Below are 13,583 nucleotides of genomic sequence, written 5' to 3'. Positions count from 1 at the left end.
TTATCATTGACTTTGCGTTTCTTTTTTGACAGATCAATTTTATTCTCTTAGCTATTTTTTAATGGAGCTGTAAATAGTCTCCCTTAGCTGTAGGGGCTGCCATTACATCCAATGGCTGTTAGATGGCAGACTATTTTAAATATAAGATTGTGTCTGTAATTTGCTTCTAATTGCAACAATTATTTGTAGAGTGAAAAAAGTACTTGGAGTACTTGCCTAATTCTAGCCTCTAGAAAAATCATGTTAATTATTGCTTGATTCCCTATTCATTAACTCCCCTCGCAGTTCTTTCTGAAGCATTTCAGTGGAGTGGCGCAGATGGGAACAGTGAGGGATCTGCACACTGCTGTAATTAACACTTAGCACATGTCAAGTTAATGCCTAACTTTCGTCTGATCTCCCTGTTACAGAAACTTAAGTTGGAATCCATTTGTTTGTGACTGCAAACTTTCCTGGTTGCCCCGTTGGGTGGAAGACAGAAAAGTGAAAATTATTCAGGCGTCAGATACGAGATGCGCCCACCCTCCTGAGGTGGCAAACCTTTCCCTCTTCGATGTCTTGTTCGTCAATGCTACTTGCGGTAAGGAAACATGGGCTGTGGTGAGGGAGATGACTAAACCAGTGGAAATGATGGGCCCAAGGGGAGCTGGGGATCGCATCTAGACCTCTTTAGGCCTCAAGTCACCAGTTCTGATCTAATTCAGTAAATAATGGTAGTGTATGACTATACCCTGATGCCTTAAGGCTGGAGTCAGTCACACCAGGGCTGAGATCAGCAAACTCATTACAGACTAAGCTTCAAGCAGCCATCAGATGGCACTAGCTCCATGGCCTCCAGACTTAGGCTTTCATTCTCTCAAGCTTTTAACAGTCTGACTTTAAGCAGTGAAATCTCTTGGAGTTGATGGGGCCTGAGGACATGCTAAGTTGAATCTTTGCAGGTGACAAGGCTCCACGTCAGGAGCGTTGAATGAACACTGCTGTGATCTACAGCTCGTCACCTGCTCCAGGTGCATTTTTCTGACTGCCTTGGCTAGCAGAAACACGGGGTGGTGTTTACTTGGAGAGTGGGGGGGGGAGCCCTAAGAAAACTAATCCCTCCTGGATGCTCAGCTATCTCGTAAGTAAGAGAGAGGGAGGGAGAGTGAGTGCTCCCACCAATAGGCATCAGGCATCTCCTTTAATGCATGATGGGAGGATGCAGTGATGAGAGCTGGGGGAACCAGAGCTGGTGGGAGCCAGCTGAGCTGCCTCTTGAAGTGCAGTGCTCCCCCAGGGCCAAAACTCGGGTGGTGGTTGCTCCGCTTTCCCCAGCAAAGTTACCCCAGCTTTGCAGCACCTCAGTAGTGCACTGTTTGCCTGGTGCTGGAATTATCAAGGGGAATAACACTGGCACTGTTATTTCCCTTGATAATTAGTTGTTCCCCTCTTGAACTACTTTAAATTAGTGTGGAAACAGTAATGTGAGGCTGTCTTCTGGGTAATTCAGTGTAATGGGAATAGCCTGGGGACAGCCTGCCAGCTACTGACAGTTGTTACTGATGGGCAGGGAATGAAGAAGTATGACCAGGCTGGTGTTAAAAAGCAAAGTAGTTCCCATGCCGTGGTCCTCCTCACGGGACTTTTCTTAAGAAAACTGGCTCAATGTTTGCAGGAAGGCCATGGAGAAAGCTGGACAGTTGGATGGATTCGGTATGGGAAGATCACGCAAGGCCGGAGCTGTTGAGATGTTTGGGGGGAGATGTTGTAGCAACCAGCAGAAACAGAGGAGCAAACATGGCTCGGTTGCGTGGGCAGAGTTGGAGAGGAGGCCAGGCAGTCCCAGCTGGGCTGCGGCTGTGCACGTGGCAGAGGCCCTGCCTGTGTGTTTGTGGCAGAGAAATGTCCCACCCCTTGCAAGCCGGTGAGGGGGAAGTAAACTCAAGGGAATGAGTTGTTGCTCTGAGAATGGGGCTGTTGTGGCTGCCATCATTGTATGAGTCCATGCACGTGTGTGTTTGTGCTCCCTGTAGCCAGGCATGTGTTGTTTCTGTGCATCCTTCCCATGAATGCATACATGTGCATCCTTCCACGCCCCTCGGGTGTAGGCCGTGTGTGGCACTGCCTTCTTTTCTAGCAGGAGATTTTGCCTGCAAGTAGGTGGGAAGCTCTTGGCTCTTCCCAAGGAGGAAGGTGACTGCAGTGTCTGCCCACCTCCAGCCTGGTGGAGAGTCCAGTGGCATTTCCCCCGTGCCCCCGATGTGCCACTCTGCCCACCTGTGTTTGGTTATAAACTTGTTGCTGGAAGCCCCAGGCAGCATGCAGTGAAACGTGCTGCACTGAACCAAGCCAAGGTACAGCCAAGGGACAACCTTTCCTCCTGGTCTCACTTGGTGGCTAGTCCTTTGGGCTCCTTTGAGGATCAGACTCAGCGGCTCCATGTCCCATGGGTCTGTCAGGCTCTCCAAAGACCCCATTTATGTGCTGAGTGTTGCTGCTCCATAAATCTGTGTGACTGGCTTGTTATTTCTGTCATCATTAATTAGCATAAAGAGTTTGGAAATCGTTGCTGAGGGATTAAAGACTTCCCCAGCAAATCTCAAAAAGGAAATGCTTGGAGTGGGAGCTGCCCAGGAGAAGTCCATTCCCAGGGGTGTGGGGTGGTTGGAGGGTTTCAGCAAGCCATGACTTCACAGTGTCAGTTTGCAAGAGGATCTTCTGTTCTTTCCCCAGGAGCTCAATACATAACGTATTGTATGACAAGCAACCACACAGAAGGGGCTGAACTTGTAATCCTCTTCACGTCTCTTCACCCTGGGAACCTCACCGAGGAGACCTGCAGTGCCCTCTGTTATGCCGAAGACCAGGAATATGGAGGTTTCAGCAGCCAGGGGCAGTGTTTGTGTGGTACTGCCCATGAAACAAACTCTTCCTCCGGTTGTTTGCCATTTTGCACTGAGCATTTGTCCGGGCAGGCCTGTGGTGGCCTATCACTCGTTCCCTCTCCCTTCCGGGCACAGCTGCCTGTGTCTTTCACAGGACTCCAGCCCCGGTACAGCCTACACCAGGCCGTGCTCTTCAATGTCAGTATTCCCATTGCTGTCAGCACTTTACTGTGGGAATTTGGGGACCAGACAGAGGTTCTCAACACCACTGGAAATGCAGCTGTCCACATGTATGCCTTACCTGGGCAGTACAATGTCACTGCCACCATCTTTGTGGGCACCAAGGTCTTATACGTGCAGGCAGAAATTGAGGTGGTGGCTTCACCCCAACAGTTAGAACTGCAGTGTCCTTCCTTGGTCAAGAAAAATGAGAGTCTGGACATACGGATCCGCAACAGAGGTGGCACTGGCCTTGTGGTGTTGTACGGTATCACCGCAGAGGGTGGAGAGCTGGGCAGAGGTAAGCAGGGTTGGCTGGGTGCTGGGCAAGGGAGGGGTGGCGCTGGGTCCTGGGCCTTCCCTTTCCATTCCTTCTCAATGAGGAGTAAGGGATGATTCCTTTGGGCACTCCTTGCTCCCCTGACTGACCAGGCAGTGATTTGCACTGTCGTGGGCCAAGAAGATGACTGCACAGAGCGCAGTTCAACAGTGAAGGGGATTTATGGGCTTCAAGAAGGACAGAACATACCTGGAGCCTTGCTCCCCAGATTGGATTGGGGTGTGTGGGCCCACAGAAAAGGTATCATGCTTGTGTTCTTCTACCTCATGCAGCAGTTCACCCCATGTGTCCCCCTGATGGCTTGGTTTTCCCGGGCAATAACCACTGCTATCAGCTGGTGGTGGAGAAGGCTGAGTGGCTGGAGGCACAGCAGCACTGCCAGGAGCATGGCAACGGAGAGCTGGCTTTTGTGAGCAGCCCCGAGATCCAGAGCTTCTTGGTTGCTCATGTCATCAGGTAAGAGAGGAGGGTAAGGGTTAAGATTTCTTAGGGACAGGTCTTGTGTTCCTGGGGTCACACCTGCAGAGGGGTCCAGAGGGAGGGTCCTGCCGAGACTGACAGCAGGCAGCCCTGTGCGGCCAGTCAGGCTGGAGAGAGACACAGGTCCTGGCTGAGTATGGGGAGAAGGTAGGGGTGAGGCTGCTGAACAGAGAGGAGGAATAAGGAGAGCTTGAACCCTTGCTGAACTTGGCTTCTTTGCTTAAAGGCTGTTGAGGGAAGAAGAGGAATGGGGCAGAAAGGCTGGAGTCAGAACTGGAAATTGTGGGATTGCTGCTGGTGGGCATCTTGTACTCCATGTTTGTGCCTGTGGGTGCATCTGAAATGGTGCAGAGAGGTGCAGGGTCAGGAGCAAACGGGGCATGTATGAGCAGACCTTCCACCTGGGAGTTCAGCAAAATCTGCATACTTGCGTTGGACAGCGGAGAGGGTCAGATGCTCGTGTCCAGAGGGTGTTTGGCTGCCAGGCAGGGCCTGAGGGTGACCTTGCAACCAGATCCCTCCATAAGTAGAATTACAGCTGGATTGTCCCATGCATGACACCGTGGCATCCAGCAGCTGCTCTAGCAGAGCCCAAGCCTGTGCTGCAATCCTGCCTCCCATCTGGGATCCCGCACCCTCCCAGACATGGCTGCAGCCTGAAGCCCAGACCTGTTCCCCTCTTCTTTCGCCTCCTGAGAAGGAGCAGTGCTCCTCTCCAAGTGTCAAGCTCCAGCAGCATCTGTTCCACCTCAGAACTTGGGCTTTATAAACAGAGAGCACTGAAAGTGTCAGCCTTTGATTAAATCCGCCCCTCTAAGTGCCCTTTCTGCAACCAGCCGCCTTGGGGGGGAGGACGGCCAGGAGAGCTTTCAGGGACCTAACAGCTCTTGTCAGCGCTCCCAGATGCAGATGTTGGAGATGGCCTCTTAATAAACACAGCCGAGAAAGCACAGGCAAAGGGAGCAGCTGCTGGTGATGTAGGCTTTGAATGGTCCTGCTGAAGGTCTGACAGCCCCTTCTCCCCAAACTTGTATCCTTGCCCTGTTCCCTTCACACTGGGATTTATCCTGAGATTGCAAACATGTGGTCCCTGCTCCAGGGAAGAGGAGTCTGTCCCTTCCCGTGGGTTAGTGACTGGTCACTTGGTGCTCTGAGTTATCAGGCATTGCGTGCAGGGCTTTTGATGGACTGCAGTGCAAGAAAATCATGAGACCTCAGAAGGGAAAGAGCTGCCCAAGCTGTTTCCCAGCTGCTGCCCCACGTTGCTCTCCTCCCCAGTCCCCTTTATTTCATGTATTTATTTTACTAATCCATTCAGATAAACATGAATGAGGCAGTTCCAGGATGCGATTTCCCTGGTGATAAAAGACAAATCAACCGAGCCGCAGGTTTTTGGAACATGCAGCCTCCATAGTTTCTTGTGGGAAAATGACAGAAGCAGAAATCTGTTTCCCATTAGAGCATGCGGCAGCGAGGACTGCTCTCTCCTCTCCTTCACTCCTGTCATTCAGTGGCCTCCCCAGGAGCAGCATGCGCTGAGCTGGTCCCCTGTCTGCCTCCAGAAGCAGAGTGCTCCAGCCCACACCCCTTCCAGAGGACCCCACTTTCCCCTCTGAGGCAGTGCAGGGAGCCCCCTTCCCCTTCCAAGCCTCCTCAGGCTTCATTCTGCTCCTGCTGCCCTGAGCAAGGCAGCTTGTTCCTTCCTCAGAGGCAGAGGGATGCTCACATCTTGCTTCAGAAGAGGGTGTTGAGAGCCCTCTTGTTCTTCTCTGCAAGGTAATGGGCCAAGCAGCGGGGCAGGGGTGGGAAGCAAGCCAGCCAGCCTATTTCTTCCCCCCTCCTTTTTTTTCTTGATGGCTTGCAGTTAGGTCATAGCTGGAATTAGAAAAGGAAAATCTCTATCGAGTTTTACTCATGGCAGCAAACAGGCAGTTTCCTAGGCTGTTCTCCCTAATCCCCTGCCAGTGGTTCGGGAGCAGAGCACAGCGGTTATTTATTTTTTAATCTTATTTGCAATGAAAACTACTGATTCACAGAACAGTTATTTTTGTCGTCGTTTTTCAGCATGGCCTCATTAATCATTTCATCTGGCGTGAGCCTAGCGGTGGAGAAACACCAATTATCTCCCTGGTCTGCTTTTTGCAGAGCAGTTTTACCACCCTGGGAGCACACTGGAGCAAAGGGGCAAGGCCTTAGCAGAATTGATTGCAGCCTGCAGGAGGGAGCGTGGAGAAGGAGCTGGGGGCATGATGAGGCTGTTCCCCCTCCCCAGAAGTTAATATGGAACAAATGCCTCACTTTCTGCTGGGTGCGATTAGAAGCAGTTGTCCAGGCTGTTTGTGGCTATGAAAGACCGCTCAGCACTTTCCACCAGGATCTCTGCTGGGATTCAGCCAGTTTCCAAATGTAGAAGGGACATTTCATGTTCCTAAAATGATCCTGGCAGTTTCTTTTGTATGTGGGGTTCATCTGCCTGCAGTGCTTTGGCCTCTGCTGCCGGTGTCTTGTCCCCCTGCGCTGCTGCCTTTCAGTGGTGGCTGAGGAGTTGATCTCCCAGCAGCTGCATCAAAGATGCCGCGATTTGAACAGGAGCTCCCGTACCTGGCACTGTCTGAGGTTTAATCCTGCACTGGTGCCACTTCCACATGCAGTGGAGAATTGACTAGTGGTAAATTCCACAGGCCTGCACAAATGAAGCCCAAATTTTCTAAAGGATGCAGCTTTTTCAGACAGCTTTGTGTGACCATACCATTCCTCTTAAGTCATGATTCAATAGGGGCTTAAAAGTGTCTGTGAGGATCATTCAAACTGCAGTGCAGGCAGGCCATTTTAACAGACTGCTCTCCTAAGAGGTGTCTGAGGTTCAAGTCCACCTGCTGATACTCCTTAGTTTGGAGATAGTCCCACTTCCCTGTATTGTGTAGGGTTTACTCCGCCATGGGAGAGCTGGTCTCAGCCCTTCCAGCACCCACAAGTAGCCGTCGGCCTTCCATGCCCACTGGGAGGGGAGGCCAGGCTGCATGGTAATTATTAATAAACATATTGATACGAAGGAAGCGACTCCAACTTGGGGAAGCAGAAGATGTGCAATTGGAGGGAGTGCTGGGAATTTCTGAAAGCAATACAATCTCGTGGTTCTCTTCTCCAGCCAGTGTCATCTCCTGTCTGTGTTTCGTTACCCTCTGTGATATCTTTGTGCTGTACCAGTTGCAGCTGGTATGAATCCGTGCTTACCAGTATGTCACGAGCTATGTGGTGCTGACAGAGCCTTTAACTGGGTCGTCTTGTAACCTGAGTGAGAGGACTGGCATTTTGGGAATGGGGTGACTCAAGTTGTGGGGCAGCAGTTGTCAAGGGTCTGACTCAGCTGCACGCAGCAGTCCCCTGAGCTGCTTCTCTCTCTCAGCTCTGCTTCACTGTAGTGTTGGTGTTGATTGCTCTGTCTGGATCCTTTCGGCTCAGATGTCCCCTCAGTTTATCAAAGGGCAGGTGGCTTTCTGTAGCCCTTAGGACAGAGGTTTGAAGGGCTGGTAGACAGCAGGATGATGTGCCGTGAAGGAGCTGTTATTGAAGAGCTAGGTTCTCGTGGTAGAATGGATACTGAATTCTTTTACTAACTAAAAGGCTCCATTAAATGCAGCCTGTGACACCTGGATGAAGCTGTTGTTGTTAAGATTATTATTTTCATAGAGAACCATAGATGGCATCTGTCCCAGATCTTTCTAATACTCATGATTTCCTGAAATCGCCCCTCCCCTTCTTTTTTTTTTTTTTTTTTTTTGAAGGAGCCTCGATGTCTGGATTGGATTCAATGATTTTGCAAGCACTGGAGCGCAGCAAAGAGGCGAAGGATTTAATCTGGAGAGCTGTCAGAACTGGCTGCCAGGAGAACCTCATCCGTCAAATGCTGACCACTGTGTCCGGATGGGCCCAACGGGCCAGTGTAACACAGACCTGTGCATGGCCAAGCACAGCTACGTCTGCGAGTACAAGCCAAAAGGTGGGCTCTGCTTCTCTCCTGCTGTCTGCTGGCATCATGGGCAGGCGAGTATCCTGCTCACTGGCGTGTGCTAAGGAAAAATAGAGCTGCATGGAGGGGGTCATCCAGAGCATCACCCCAGATGAAGTGGGACTGGCAACAACCATAATTTTCCCAACAGAGTTTTGACTTGATAAAGTTTCAGAAACCTGGCCTCATCCCAGAAGGAAGAAATCGACCCGCTCCAATCTTTGCCGTCAACAGAAGTAGAGAGAGGAGCGAAGCTCTGAGGCAGAGCTTTGGAAATAGCTTTTCTTTCTTATTTGAGCAGTCTCTGCTGCTGCCAAGATCTGAGGCCATGGTGCTGCCTTGGTGACTCTTGGTGTCCTTCTGTGGCATCTTGTAGTTTGTGAGATGCTGGGGTCTTGTGACTTAAAAATAGGGCCTTGGAAATCATTAGGTGAGCTTTTATGGGATGTGTGCTGTGCAGGTTTGTGTTTATGCAGCCTCCCAAATCTCACAAAGCAGTGTAGAGAGTAAGAAAGAGAAGCAGAAAGGACATGAAATAGGGGAGAAGATTTAGGTAAGAAGGAAAAGCCAGCACTAGGAAGAGATCCCACTGGCCCTGGTAGGAGGGACAGCATCAGCTGGTTGTGCTCAGGCCCTCAGAGCCTGACCTGGCTGTGAATGAGCCAGAGGTGTTTGCCACTGGTGGAAACCAGCTGGTCCTGGCCACATTTCCCATGAAGTCCAGAGGGACAGGGAGGATGGGGAGTGCACCTTATGCTCAAAAATTCGAACGAAATCATGGGGTGCTGGAAGGGAGAAGTATTTGCAGAGTTCCTAGAAGTCAAAATTGCTGAGAATTGCAAATGCAAACATTACTTGTGCAGGATGAGAAAGAAATCAAAACATCTGTAAGAAGAAGGAAACGACAGGATTACAGCAGCTGCTTCTCCAGTAAAGCTGGAGTTACAGATTCCTGAGTGGTCTAAGCCCTGCTACAGCTCTGCTGCATGGTGGGAGCAAGCATGAGCAGGGTGGGGGAATAGCTTCAGGCCTTGCTGAGTCTCATGGGCTTTGTTCAAATATTTCCTTTGTAAACAGGAGTTCTCTTAAATGCCGAAAACTTCTTTGTGGGAGACCCTGTGTTTGACACACATGAAGCTGTGAAAAATGTGACAGAAGATGTGCTGTCAGATCCATGGCAAGCTGTGGAGGTAAGAAGGGTTTGCTCTTCCTGCTGCTGCAGAGGGAGCCCAGGAAGATGCAGGAAGGTGAGAGCCTTGTTTGTTTTGCAGGTGATGGTGTTCCCTGAGCTGGCATTCAGGCACGAGGGATATTTGACTGCCCTGGAGTTTGTGACGCAGGAACTGCATCAACCCGTTCAAGTGAGGTTCCAGGTGCATAGACCAGTAGATGGAGAAGGTAAGGCACCTCTTTTCAACACTTGCGGTATTGTTAGAGCTGACGCCATCAGGGTCATGTCAAACTGAGTGTGTGTGGCCGCCTTGTGGTTCTTGTGGTTCTATTTTTTGAGGAGACTCAAGTGCAAAATCTGCAGGCATGGTTGGACAGCCTGAGGTTGCCTTGGAGAAGTGGTTGTCCTGGAGAAATTAATAGAGGGAGAAACATGTCTCAATGTGTGAAGAAAATGTGAGTGTAAGGAACATACGTAGAAGTGAACTAATCTTCTGAGCTATATTTTTATACTTTGGGAAGACATGACATGTCAAATGGGAATGTCTTACGGTCCATCTGGCCCCACAGGTTAACAAGGAAGAACATTTTCCTGAGCCCGTTTCTTCCTGATGGATGAGATAATCTAATAAGCCTTTTATTCCTTGTACAACAGCTCAATAGTCACAGTTTTGGCAACAATTAATTTTGCAGCAGAATGTTTGCTATAGCCATAGGGTTGGCTGGTTACAAAAGGATATTTTTTGACATTGAAAAGCTGATACTTTGACATGGAAACATTAACTTAAGAAAAGTTGCTTAATGTGTTTTCAGTGTCAAAGCCAGCTCTGCTTTTACTTGGACTCGCTTTCGCTTGAACATAGATCTCTTTTAGATTGCAAATTGGTGCATTCTCACTGGAAAAGAGACTAACTTTGGTTTTTAACAATCCTCGTGCCTTTGTGAAATTTTCGTGTAAAACAGGACGCTTGTCTTATGTAGTACCAGGATGCGTTGCAGTTGCAGCTTGTACTAAGAGTGGAGAAAAATTATGAATTTGGAGCAAAGAAGTGCACTAGAAGTGTTACTTGTCAGAATGGTGATCTTTGCTTTCTCTTTCACTTCTTCCAGACTACCAGGAGGAAAAAAATGCTACAGAACCATTCCACACTGCTCAGGATGATGGGAACTGGACTCTACTTGAATGTCCTCCTGGTTTCCAGTGGTGTCATTTGACTAACTTGTGCTCATCACTAAACAACTGCTGCAACGCAACTGAGTGTGCCAACAGTTCTCTTGCCAGCAGCCCTACCCCCATTTCCCTTCAGCACAATGAAAGTCAGCTCAGCTATGAACTCATCAAGGAATTTCTCTTTACAATACCAGCTGGCCCTTCTTCCCAGTATCTGGTCAGTGTTTATTAGCTGCTGTAACCAGTGAGTAGGTGGGGCAGTTTTCTCTTGAGCGCTTTCAGTAAATAAAGAATTGTTCCCAATTTGTAGATGGAGATACTGAAGTCCATTCAAATGAAATGACTTGCCCAGTGTCGCACATGCCACCACTTTCTATCTTCCCCACCCTAAGCCATGGACTCCCTGCAGTAACCTGTTGCAATAGCACAGTTGGTCAAAAGGCTGTGCAGATTTCCTGGGCTATTCCCATTGCACTTATGAAGTGGAGATAGGGCATAAAGCTGACTTCCATGTTAGCAGATTTGATTCAGAGTGGCCAAGGAGAGCAGAGTGGTAAAATGTCTCCCCATGCTGTGTTTGGATCTGTGGCTTTTCTGTTGGGTTCCACTTGGCAATAAATCCAGCTGTCTTGCCCAGGTGAGAGTTGGGTGCTGAGTGCTCTTAATTTGAGGCATTAATCCAAAAATGTCTTCTCTCTCTGCAGGTCACATTCAGAAAAGAAAGTATTTTTGTCAGGGCCAAGGACATCTTCAGTATCGAGCACAATGCAGGCTTGGGCTTACTCCTCCAGTGCCAGCCAAGTACCACAGCTCCTTACAGAACCAACATCTTAAGCACGAACTCTTCAGGGTGGGCACTTGGCCTGTCCGACAGCTCCGTTGGTGCCACCTGGATAAACAACACTGTTTGCTCTCTCCGAGTTCGCTATGCCAAGGAACAGCTGGTCCCGGTGATCAGCCTCCACAATGCAGGGCTGGAGCATCCAGGTCGCTACATGGTCAGAGCCAGCGTGGACAATGGGGTCTTCAGTGCCAATCTGTCTTGCAGTTTCTGGGTGACTTCCTGGGTGTCAGGCCTGCGTGTCATCCATCCCGCTCCTCAAGGTGGCAGGGTCTACTTACCATCCAACCACACTACCCTGGTCGTCAAACTCTCCTCAGGGGTGAATGCGACAGCTAGCTGGCTGGGAGACAACCACACCTTCCCCTTCGAGGGGTCCTGCCCAGCGGCTATTGCACTGCTGACTGCAGACTGTGCCAGGGAGACCAATGACACCTGGTTTGCTGTGGTCAGCCTGAGCAGCCTCAGGGAGGGGATGAGCACCCACGTGCTTGTTGCGGAGAACACCGTGAGCTCCCAGAACATCACCGTCACAGTGAAAGTGGAGGAGCCCATCCGCGGGCTGCGGGCCACCCCTGACCCTGAGAGCAGAGTCCTGCTAAATACACGAGTGGTGAGTGATCACTGCTGCTTTTAATTTGTCGGTAACGTTTTTAGCCTTTACCACTAACAGTGTGGGTTTGGCTCATGAGGAGGGCCGGGGCTCAGCACCACACTGGTCAAAGGTAGCACTGCTTGTTGCTAAGTGCTGGCTTCCAGGCCATGCAGACAGCGCTGCTGCAGACGCAGGCATGTGGCAGAAAGCTCTGGTGCTCTCCAGCAGGAAGGCAGCTCAGCTGTATGTTCACTTTAATTCCCTCAGAGGTAAGGCAGCACCTTCTGTGAGGGGAAAGCTGGCTTTGCAGTTACACAGAAAAACAGAGGCATTATGAAAGGCCGGTATTTACCTTCTTTTGACTTGTCAAGGTAGTTATTCCTTTAGGTGTTTATATTTACTCTACTAAATCCTTACATCACCTGGCAGAAGCTATAAAAATGTTTCGTCCATCCATCAAAGTCTTGGAGTTATTCTGGTGTTTGCAATCTTCTTTTTCTCCAATCCCTGTCCCCAGAGCTACAGCCGAGCCCTAGGAACCTGTTCAGTAACTGCCCATCAGTATCTGTGAAATGCTCTGTTCAGTCTCTGGCTGTTTATGGCAGAACCCTGTACCTGCAATGCCTGTTGGTCTCACCCTTCCTAGCTACCACAGTCTGCTCAGGAGGCACTGTAGGAGTGAGGAGGAGCCTACCCTGTCCAGTGCAGGTCAACCACTTCAGCCTTTGGGTCAGGCACCATCAATGGACAAGGATCAGAGACTCAGCTTACAGGTGTAGCTAAAGCTGAGTTGTTTCCGCAAAGATACCGGAAAGCTTTTTAGCCAGCAAGAAAGAGACCTGATCACAAGAGCAGAGCACTAGGGTGTGGGAGCAGGCAGTACAGGTTCTGCTCCCAGCTCTGCTGTTGATTTATGAAGTCAGGGTTGGCATTTATCTATCAGCAGCAAAGCCACAGATGGTCTTCCACCTCTGTGTCATGCTCTGAGGGTGCTGTCTTACAGGTGAGTGATGCCTGTCTCTGCTCCCTCTCCAGTTCAGCTGGAGATCTCCTGGGAAGTGCTGTGCATGCTTTTCTCTTCTGCTAGTATAAAATGTCCTCGTGCCTTTCAGAGCTACGTCCCTGTGATGGAAGCTGGGTCAGATGTGACTTTCCGATGGACAGTAGATGATAAGCCATCTTTCACTTTTTACAATGTTGTCTTCAACGTTATCTACCAAAGCCCAGCTGTGTACAAGCTTTCGGTAAGCCAAGGCCTTTCCCATGATACCATTTCAATCCTGCATTTCCATCTCATCCCACAAACTCAGCAGGAAAAGCAGCAGGGAGAGAAGAAGGCAGAGTTGAGTTGAGTTGAGGAGGTTTTCACTGTGCTACTAACAAGCTTGTCTGCTATTTCTCACTGAGCTGCTCTTGTAAATGCAAATACTAAGTTTATTCCTATTCTTCCATTACAGCTGACTTCGCTGTCTTCCTCGTCTTTGCTTTCTCCTCTTTTTTCCATGTTCTCTTTTCTGTTCATGGAGTGTCTGTCCTTACTCCTCCCCAGCAGGAATGAGGCAGGGAGCCCCACTGCAGGGTGCTGGCCACTGCTCTGGCAGGCAGGAGATGTGGATTCAGAACCAGGCAGAGGCAGGATGCAAACGTAAGACTTTCATAGGCAGGACAGAGTTTCTGCCACAAGCTTTTCTGGTCTGTGTCCTATTCTCTTTCTACTGGTGCAGACTGGAACAGTGGGTTTTGTCATGACCCCAGAAGAAGGAGAGATCAGAGAGTCTGGGCAGAGGGAGGTATCTGTTGGGGAAGAGGAGTTTATCTCTCGCCAGAACATCTTTCTGTATCATGCCCTGTATTGCCATGCAGAGTCCTGGAGTGGCTCCAAGCTGCTTGATCC

General features: G+C 49.8%; 1 protein-coding gene across 1 annotated transcript in view; it reads left to right on the top strand.

The window, feature by feature from the left end:
- PKD1 (polycystin 1, transient receptor potential channel interacting) overlaps positions 1–13,583 on the top strand; it is a 99,620-nt gene that overhangs the window by 43,852 nt on the left and 42,185 nt on the right. Inside the window, exons 4-12 of the mRNA XM_087730756.1 lie at positions 411–580; positions 2,713–3,384; positions 3,696–3,879; positions 7,689–7,903; positions 8,990–9,102; positions 9,184–9,310; positions 10,193–10,470; positions 10,958–11,707; positions 12,802–12,933. Coding sequence (XP_087586882.1) covers positions 411–580; positions 2,713–3,384; positions 3,696–3,879; positions 7,689–7,903; positions 8,990–9,102; positions 9,184–9,310; positions 10,193–10,470; positions 10,958–11,707; positions 12,802–12,933 — 2,641 coding nt within the window. The remainder of the gene's footprint in view (positions 1–410; positions 581–2,712; positions 3,385–3,695; positions 3,880–7,688; positions 7,904–8,989; positions 9,103–9,183; positions 9,311–10,192; positions 10,471–10,957; positions 11,708–12,801; positions 12,934–13,583) is intronic.

This window comes from Nipponia nippon, unplaced genomic scaffold (assembly GCF_047370975.1).
Source record: "Nipponia nippon isolate SJK-2023a ecotype South Korea unplaced genomic scaffold, ASM4737097v1 scaffold_5, whole genome shotgun sequence".
In the NCBI taxonomy this organism is placed as follows: domain Eukaryota; kingdom Metazoa; phylum Chordata; class Aves; order Pelecaniformes; family Threskiornithidae; genus Nipponia; species Nipponia nippon.
Note: the sequence above shows the minus strand (reverse complement) of the source record. Positions and strands in the feature narration are given on the sequence as shown.